Below are 10,274 nucleotides of genomic sequence, written 5' to 3' on the forward strand. Positions count from 1 at the left end.
ATTTGCAGCTACGAGAGGCCAGCTGCAACTTCTACCGCTGGACCGTGGAGGTATTGTTCGACGGGCAGGGCAAGATGTACCTGCACACGGGGTGTGACAAGTTCGCCCGTGACCTCGAGCTCGAGCCCGGCTGCCAGCTCACCTTCCTGTACGAGGGTGATGGCGAGATGATCGTCAAGGTGTTTGACGACACGGCGTGCCGCAGGCACTACCACACCGGCGAATCCGGCTCGGATACCGATAGTTAGAACTTAGTCTTTCTTTGCAACGAATATGGCTACGGGCCAGACGAAGCCAGTAGTGGAGGTTTCTGGATGTTCGTCCTCGGTAGAACCAACAAGGGCACCATCTCCCGCTGGATTTTCCAGTTTGAGTGACTGAGTGTGCCCTCGAATGTTCTTTCTTGGCAGCGAATATACGGAAATCAACACAACCGGAAATTAACACAACTGGTTTCCTCATTTTGCAATGTTTTATTTGTGTCAACCAAGGTTCAAACTATGTATTAGTTTGTGTAAACCATGTTCTCAATTATGTATTAGTTTGTGTAAAACCATGTTTCAATATAATATATTTGGAACTATGTTTAAATGAAGTAGAGAGAGAAAAATGCGTCCCCCGCTGGAGCAACTCCCAGACGGAAACGCAACGATCATTTTAATATGTCGCGTCGCTGGAGATGCCCTTATCATAATTAAACCGCCCACCTGAAAAGCGGAAACAAATGGGGCCATCTCGCCGCCGGCTTTGCCATGGATAATTTTGGTTGGCGCGATGGCGAAAGATCCTTCCTGGTTCCTATCGCCATGTGTGCCTATACCCACGTCCACGTGAACCTGGAGCTAGATCTCCAGCGAAGAAGAAAGGGCCATTTGGAGCTAAAGGACAAGATTCTGCGCCTGCCTGGGCTACCTAAATTGCGTGCGCTGCCCACTTTAGCTATGTTAATTTATTGGGCTACTGCATATCTCGAACAAAAAAAAAAGCGAGCTATATAGCACGTGCAAAATGTTTGCTTCCCGAGTGCGTGTAAAGAGAAAACAGTGTTTGTTCGGATGTTCCGTCGGTTCTAACCCAACATTTGGCATGTATCAGATCAATTTCTAGAGTGTGGACTGTAAACTCTTTTCAAAAGCAAACATTTTGGTAATCCAGTTATAGATAATATTGCCACACCTGTGGCAATCCAATCAGAGAACCGAAAATATTTCCAAAATATTTTGATGCACACATCTTAACCATACACTTCTGGCAAACGTCACCTACACAACATACTGCACATCGGCGAAGATAAATGAAACTCTATTGTCTGTAGCTTTTCAAGGCAGAGTCGGGCGAAAACCCGGCTCCGGCCATGGCTACAGCCAGCAACAACTTCTTCGTGGACGTCATGACCTTCTTGAAGGCTTTCTCCGTTCGGAACAAATCGAGGGATAAACCTAGACCCGAGGAGTCTGATGATAGCTTCATTATGGCATTGTTTCCCTCTTGTAGGCCTCATTTATTCACAATAATCCAACTAAAGTGACATCTCGTTTGGCGATGACGTTGATGGCGACTGGAGCTGGTTACACCTGATTTTTGGATTCGGTTCATTCTGGGATGTTGGAGGTGTTTTCCCCTGCATCGCTTTGTCTTCGGATAGTCTCTAGAATGATAAATAAGGACGTGGACTTATTAGTTGATTTTGGTAATAACAAAGCAAAACCGAAAAGGAGTTGAAATCACAGGGTTCTACATGAAATTTGGCAATAACAATTAGGGTCATTCCCATATCTGTTTTCGTATAATCAAAACGAACACGGATGTTGTCAAATATGAATGTGGATCAGATGTTTACTCAATAAGGACGGGATACAAATAGCAAAATAATAGACTTGAATATTATAGTGAGTCAATTATGTAATGATATAACACCCATTTGTTTCAAGTTCAATCGTAGAAAAATACATTTAAGCACTTTGTTAGTATTTTTGGTTGAATAACAGGCATATCGGGATAGAATTACTAAAACATGTTAACATAATTTTATTCACATATGGATATAACCATTTTCACATCCACATTCGGGTCAAAATCCAATACCACGTTTGTTTTTGTGTTTGCAGAACGAATCTAGATATTTACCACGCATATTTTCATGCTCATCTGAATATGAGCGTTGGGTAATTCAGATTATCCGCTACCATTTCCCACCCCAAATAAAAACACTGTTGGCGTAAGGGTTAAAATGGACTTGTATTGTGTTTTACAACTGCAATGGCTTTTTTTGCCGACTTATTTAATTTTCTAGATTCTGTTCATTTTTTTGTTTGTGCAAGTGATGGAGAGAAATAAGTCTTCATTTTCTGATAATTCTTTTAACCCACAAATAATCATTTCTCTTGTACATTATACACAATTGGAGTGGTGTTTTGGCTCATGAGAGCATAAATGCTTCCTTTATTTTGAAATGCATCTTAGACACATTTTAAAATATTAAAAAACTGAAACACAATGTACATATTCATGGGCCACGTGCCCATAAAGTCGTTTCATGAAAGAATCAACTTGTTACGTGACGTGTGTACAAAAACAAAAAAAAAGAAGCTTTTTCAGAAGTTAAATTCTCTTTCTTACATATATCATAAAAAAATTTGATTTTTCCACGAAACTTGATGAACGCACATATATTATGAAGATGTCCATGTAAATTTGTTTGTCAATTTTTTTAACACTTCAAAATATATTTGTTTAATAGAGATACATCGAGAAGCCGAATTGAATTTCCGATACACAGCCCACATCTTATGCCCAGCCTGGACTAAAACACTAACAAATGATATATTTGCGCAAAAAATTCCCGAGAGGCAGCAAAACGAGATGGTACCAGATAAACTAGCGAGCGTCGCCGAATCCGCGATGGCAATATGCCCTGCACCATTCGTGCAAGATGACAGGCCGCAGACGACGGGCGTAGCACAGCAGACGTACACGAGAAATGGAGATCCAACTGAACTCAACTCTTCCACCCGAACTCCACTCGCGCCCACCCGTCGCCTTCCTCCTTCCCACACTCCCCAGCTCAATATAAACCAGCTGCCCCCCGAGCTCCACCTCTACCATTATAGTCACTTGTCCCCGGAGCTCACCTCACCCACCCACCTATTCTCCCCACGCCACTCCAACACCACCAACCATCCATGGCTCTCGTCCGCCAGCGCCGCCAGCTACCGCACCTCACCCTCCCGCTCGACCACTTCGCGCTGCGCCCGCCACCCGCCCCGCCCGCCGCCGCCCCACCGCCAACCGACGCGCCCCGCCTCTCCGACTACGAGCGCATCTCCCTGCTCGGCCAGGGCAACGGCGGCACCGTCTACAAGGCGCGCCACCGCCGCACGTCCCACCCCTACGCGCTCAAGCTCTTCACCGCCGAGGACCCCTCCGCCGCCCGCGAGGCCGAGATCCTCATCCTCGCAACCGGCGCGCCGCACGTCGTGCGCCTGCACGCCGTCATCCCGTCCCCGTCCACGCACCAGCCCGCCGCGCTCGCCCTCGAGCTCCTCCCCGGCGGCTCCCTCTCCGGCCTCCTCCGCCGGCTCGGCCGCTCCATGCCCGAGCGCCCCATCGCCGCCGTCGCCCGCCAGGCCCTCCTCGGCCTCGACGCGCTGCACGCGCTCCGCGTCGTGCACCGCGACCTCAAGCCCGCCAACATCCTCGTCGGCGCGGCCGGCGAGGTCAAGATCGCGGATTTCGGGGCGGGGAAGGTGCTCCGGCGCCGGCTCGACCCCTGCGCGTCCTACGTCGGCACCGCCGCCTACATGTCCCCCGAGCGGTTCCACCCCGACGCCTACTCCGGCGACTACGACCCCTACGCCGCGGACGTCTGGAGCCTCGGCGTCGCCGTCCTCGAGCTCTACCTCGGCCACTTCCCGCTCCTCCCCGCCGGCCAGCGCCCCGACTGGTCCGCGCTCATGTGCGCCATCTGCTTCGGGGACGCGCCCGAGGCGCCCGCCGCCGCGTCCGAGGACTTCCGGGACTTCGTGGCAAGGTGCCTCGAGAAGAAGGCTGGGCAGCGCGCGTCCGTCGCAGAGCTGCTCTTGCACCCGTTCATCGCCGGCCGGGACGCGGACGAGGCGCAGCGATCCCTCGCCGCGCTCGTCGCCGAGGCGGCCGAGCTCGGCGACCAATAGCCTGACTCTGGCCGCCGGCTAACTAGGACAGTTAATTAATTATTAGGAGCCCATCCATCCTAGCTGATGATGTGTACATAATCTTCGCCACGGGGAGGAAGAATATCCTGGCCCATGTGTGCGTTTTTCTTCTTCTTTTCCTGCCATCCGAGGATTCCTTCGTTTTTTTACTTGGTTTCTACGATCGATAATTGCAACTTGCAAAAGGCAATTTTGAGAAAGGAAATCTTCTTCCTGATGAGCTATACATAAGGGGTTAATGGAATGGTTATCTCAACGATCTGTGATGCGCAAGGAAATTTCTGAAGCTATATAAACCTATAAAATATTTGTTCCTATCGAGATTCGAGAACTAAGCTCACCTATCAGCATAACCTATGATAAAAAAAAATGAAGGAGCCACATTGCACATGCACCAACATACAAGAAAACACGCATTGCACGATGAGACATTGGCATATCTTTTTCATAATATTGCGATCCTATGTTTACTTGGTATTGCAAGGGCTTTTCAGATGCCATTTTCTTGTTTGATTCTATGGATGTTCAAGTTAGTTAGAATAGTTACTCTAAAAAAAAAAAGTTAGGTAGAATAGAGAAACAGCATTTTTTTAGGTGTAACAGAAAAAACTAGGGGAAGTGGGCAAAGATTTTCCTGGAAGGGGTACGTTTGGCACTTGGCTTGATCATGCTACCAATTTTTTTTCTTCTATTTATAGTTTGACAAACTAGCTTCTTCTTTGAAGTTAAACCAACGTTCTTCAGTTCTATAGATATTCTACCATAACATAACTTAATTAACATCCGCACATTGAGCCCGAAAATAACAAGAACAACCGGGACTAGCCCTCATTTGCACATTTCTTTATTTATTTTTATAGAAGAACTGCTCCTTAAGATGGGAGAGAACTCTGTTCGTTGGGTACGCCAGTGTGACCCTAACCGTTGGGCTACTGCCCGGTTCTTCATTGAGCCTAACAAGATGTAAATAAAAAGAGCTATAAAAGCTAAATCGGACAATGGTATGTATCCTTTCTCGCACCAAAAATTGATGATCTATGTATCTATAAATAAACAAAATTTAATGATATTTTACTTGCTGCAAGCCGTGATCACAATGCCAACACATAGGGCACAACAAGCCATACAGGTTCCTTGAGTCGTAGAACCCTATTAGTTTGCTTCTATGCATACTTCATGCGCACAACTCCAATCTTTGCGCTAAAAAGCTCATATAAGGGTCAAGAGAAAATGTGGCATGTCATGTGTGAAAACAAACACTAACAAGTTTGTCATCCAAACCGGGACATAAAGTCTCCCGTAAGTTACTCCAATGTCGTCCCATTGCATCAAACACCTTGTGTTGCGACTTGCCGGCATTGTACTAAAACCTAGAACCACAACGAGTTGATAAATAAGAACAACACTCGTAACATATTACAATATTTTTTGTATCATAAACAAAAATCGTTTTGTTCATGCCAAAGAGAACAAAAACCGCATCATCCCAACATAAATAAGAGAGCCTAAGACTTGGCCTCCCTGAAAAGAGCACCATGATGCCCAGATCATTATCATCAAAATTAAGATCAAACCGTAGGCGGTAGCATCTGTATCGATGATAATCCGCCTCTACACCTGCTTGAACTATATTTATGACGTTTGTACTTTCAATGATATGATATGATGGCATTGTTGTTCCTCTCTTACAAGTACTTATGAATTGTCATTTTTAATTGTTCCTTATACGGTACAAGACAATTTTGTTCTGCGCTGCAATTTGCCTTACATTATAGAACCAACTTATGATTGGGTTGTTGCATACATCCCCAATAATAAATAAATGCGAATAAAAAATTGTCTTGTTAAAATGGAATGTTATTTCAGGGAGACACCACGTTCCCGTTGAAGCAAGACGAGTGATTTAATCAATCATGAACATGCATGGCTTGTGTCTTGGGTAGGCTTCTTGTGGGTGTGACCCTGATGTGTGTGATCTTGAGTAATATGAAGGTCATCCTAGTTGCTATGTCGGGGCGGCGGCTCCGATCAGTGAGCGGTCGACTGGGAAGCGAGGGCCACGTGATGACTCTTCCGAAGCTAGAGGTGTGTGTTTGTGGTCTTCGGTGCATGTGTTGTGTGGATGACGTATCTCCTCGCTAGCGTGGTTTTTTGGCCTAATTTTCCTTATAAAGCAGACAGTGCACATATATAGTTTGTATGGTGTTTCTATAAATTGGGTCACTCTTTTCTATCCAATCGAACCACTGATATTGACGGCTATTACCTCGAAATTTTTTGTGTTAAGGTAGACGGGACATTTCTTCTAGATAAAAGATCGTCATGGCATAGGCTCCTCGATGAAAGGTTGTCATGAGTCATGACATGGGCATTTCTGCTTAGACAACACATCATGCTGGATTTTCTGGAATCATGTGCTCCTCGATGTCCGGCGAGCATATGCTAATTGTGCGTTACGTGGAGCATGTAGAGAACTGTTGAGATGTCCCGAGATCATCGTGCGCTAGACGATACTAGTACTACCAGATTAGTGATCTGTCCTACCGATTAAACCCAGAACAGAACAAAAGGTACTCGAAATCCAGCACTTGTGTGGATAACGTAGTCCTAACGGCCGCGAGGACGATACTTGTTTTCATTCAGATGGACAGCACAGTACTGTTTGCGCGTACACCTGATTTCGCTTAGGTAGTCGGTGAGCTAAACTGAATCTGCAATTGCCTAAACGCGCAATGGATGTCACCTCCTCACCGGCACACCGAACGCGTGCGTGCAAATGGTGCGCTGTCGTCCAAATCCTTCCTCATGCTCGTCTTGTCATCGTATCTACACTTTGAAAGATCAATGAATAGAAAGTTTATTTATCGTATCATCTTGAGCTCAACCACCGGACGTACACTACGGTATCAAGTGGGATCCTACGTATTTATAGGGCAAATAGTACACGATAGTTTTGAGCAATTACAAAATAAAGTCTAACAAAAAAATGAGCAAATTTTTTAAGGTTTTAAAAATCTTTCGATTTTCATGACACAATCATGTAATTGTCCAAAGACAACCAAAAAAATCAAACCATAAACATGTAAATACCAACGAATAGTTTCCTATGATTTTAAATTTAATTGCAATGCCAAGGTTACACGCGCGGGGGAAAGCAAACGCTAATCATCATCACAAAGAGTATCAACATTACTATTTAGGAAAACAACCAAACAACCTACACTACTAGAAAAACAGCTACCCGTGGCGCACTGTTTTTTGGTCTCATTGCGCACCAGCCATGCGCCACCGCTAGCGATCCACTAGCAAGTTTTACCGGTGGCGCACCACCTAGCGTGATGGTGCACCATTAGTATGTGCCCTACCAGAGGCGCACCGCCTGGTGCATCACTGGTAGGGATGTAAACGGATTGGATTAGACTTTGCTTGTACCATATTTTTTAACTATATTTTTTTTTTGGATTCAGATCGGAGCGGATATTGCTCTGTATCAGATTTGAATGCGGATATAACGAATTGCGGATTCAAATCGGAAATGGGGCGAACTCGGATCGGAAACAAAAGTAGTCAGATATATGTTCTCATCGGTAAATAATTATGGTCCTTCGAAATCTTGAGAAGAGTTCAAACTTCTTGAGAGGGATTTAAACTTTCAGTCTTTTGTAGTTAAGAAAAAGGGGACATAATTTACGCTAAAACTTAAGCATTGATAGAAATTCAGAGCTAAACATGTTTGTTAAATGAATTTTGTAACTCAATATCTACTAACATTGTGAGATTGGCCTTGCCTTTTGACTAAAAAAATTGGATTATTGGTTTAAACCTTCAGATTATCCTAATTAATTTCGAGATCCGCATGTTGCTACACCATATTATACACTGTATCCAGAGTACCACGTCGGAATCAGATATGGATATCCTTATGCGGCAGGGTCGAGGCAGGGTGAAGGCGGGGTCGGAGCAGGGCACGTGGAACTCGGCCAGGTGGCGCAGAGTTGAGGCGCGGAGGTGACGACGAGCAGGGACGGAGCTAGGAATGAAGTATAAGAGGGTAATGTTAGTATGAGGGGGCGGAACTAGCTAAAATCACACAAACAAGAATGTCGTCGTGGTGAACAGACAGATGCCATGGGATGACTTATCTTGGGGCCAAATGTGCGCTAGAGGATTCGGGGGAGGGTTTTGGTATGGATGAAGTGGATTCCGGATGGATTCCTGATGAACTTGGCTTCGGCCAGAGGAAGAAGAAGAAGAAGAACACAAGGTTTTTCTCACCTCTCGATCTCTCTATTTCTTGATCATGTAAGGTTACAGGTTTCTCGATACAGGATTGCTCATAGAACTCTCTCGCGTGTGGGTGTGCCCCCTCTCCTTATATAGGGGAGAGGGTGGCTGATACGCGTACAGCACGCGTCCGTTGGGAACCCCAAGAGGAAGGTGTGATGCATACATCGGCAAGTTTTCCCTCAGTAAGAAACCAAGGTTTATCGAACCAGTAGGAGCCAAGAAGCACGTTGAAGGTTGATGGCGGCGGAGTGTAGTGCGGCGCAACACCAGGGATTCCGGCGCCAACGTGGAACCTGCACAACACAACCAAATTACTTTGCCCCAACGTGACAGTGAGGTTGTCAATCTCACCGGCTTGCTGTAACAAAGGATTAGATGTATAGTGTGGATGATGATTGTTTGCAGAAAACAGTAGAACAAGTATTGTAGTAGATTGTATTCGATTAAAAGAATGGACCGGGGTCCACAGTTCACTAGAGGCGTCTCTCCGATAAGAATAAGCATGTTGGGTGAACAAATTACAGTTGGGCAATTGACAAATAAAGAGGGCATGACCATGCACATACATGATATGATGAGTAGTGTGAGATTTAATTGGGCATTACGACAAAGTACATAGACCGCTATCCAGCATGCATCTATGCCTAAAAAGTTCACCTTCAGGTTATCATCCGAACCCCTTCCAGTATTAAGTTGCAAACAACAGACAATTGCATTAAGTATGGTGCGTAATGTAATCAACAACTACATCCTTAGACATAGCATCGATGTTTTATCCCTAGTGGCAACAACACATCCACAACCTTAGAACTTTCATCACATCGTCCTGCATTTAATGGAGGCATGAACCCATTATCGAGCATAAATACTCCCTCTTGGAGTTACAAGCAAAAACTTGGCCAGAGCCTCTACTAGTAACGGAGAGCATGCAAGATCATAAACAACACATAGATAATAGATTGATAATCAACATAACATAGCATTCTCTATTCATCGGATCCCAACAAACACAACATATAGCATTACAGATAGATGATCTTGATCATGTTAGGCAGCTCACAAGATCCAACAATGAAGCACAATTAGGAGAAGACGACCATCTAGCTACTGCTATGGACCCATAGTCCAGGGGTGAACTACTCACTCATCACTCCGGAGGCGACCATGGCGGTGAAGAGTCCTCCGGGAGATGATTCCCCTCTCCGGCAGGGTGCCGGAGGCGATCTCCTGAATCCCCCGAGATGGGATTGGCGGCGGCGGCGTCTCTGGAAGGTTTTCCGTATCGTGGCTCTCGGTACTGGAGTTATTATCGACGAAGGCTTCTTATAGTCGGAGAGGTAGGTTTAGGGGCGACGCGAGGGGCCCACACACTAGGCCGGCGCGGCCAGGGCTTGGGCCGCGCCGCCCTGTTGTGTGGCCGCCTCGTCGCCCCACTTCGTTTCTCCCCTGGTGTTCTGGAAGCTTCGTGGAAAAATAAGATCCTGGGCGTTGATTTCGTCCAATTCCGAGAATATTTCCTTACTAGGATTTCTGAAACCGAAAACAGCAGAAAACAGCAACTGGCTCTTCGGCATCTTGTTAATAGGTTAGTGCCGGAAAATGTATAAATATGACATAAAGTATGCATAAAACATGTAGGTATCATCAATAAAGTAGCATGGAACATAAGAAATTATCGATACGTTGGAGACGTATCAACATCCCCAAGCTTAGTTCCTGCTCGTCCCGAGTAGGTAAACGATAACAAAGATAATTTCTGGAGTGACATGCCATCATAATCTTGATCATACTATT

At 45.6% G+C, this 10,274-nt stretch overlaps 1 protein-coding gene across 1 annotated transcript; it reads left to right on the forward strand.

The window, feature by feature from the left end:
• Positions 1-3,085: 3,085 nt before the first annotated feature.
• LOC127296430 (mitogen-activated protein kinase kinase 9) lies at positions 3,086-4,449 on the forward strand. The gene has a single exon (XM_051326501.2). It carries the CDS (start codon positions 3,183-3,185, stop codon positions 4,170-4,172), a length of 990 nt encoding a protein of 329 aa, XP_051182461.1. The 5' UTR covers positions 3,086-3,182; the 3' UTR covers positions 4,173-4,449.
• Positions 4,450-10,274: the final 5,825 nt, after the last annotated feature.

The sequence above is a fragment of the Lolium perenne genome, chromosome 4 (genome assembly GCF_019359855.2).
Source record: "Lolium perenne isolate Kyuss_39 chromosome 4, Kyuss_2.0, whole genome shotgun sequence".
NCBI lineage: Eukaryota > Viridiplantae > Streptophyta > Magnoliopsida > Poales > Poaceae > Lolium > Lolium perenne.

Bases quoted from the DNA above. Each gene is read 5' to 3' on its own strand.
- LOC127296430 (XM_051326501.2), top strand. From the start codon at position 3,183: ATGGCTCTCGTCCGCCAGCGCCGCCAGCTACCGCACCTCACCCTCCCG.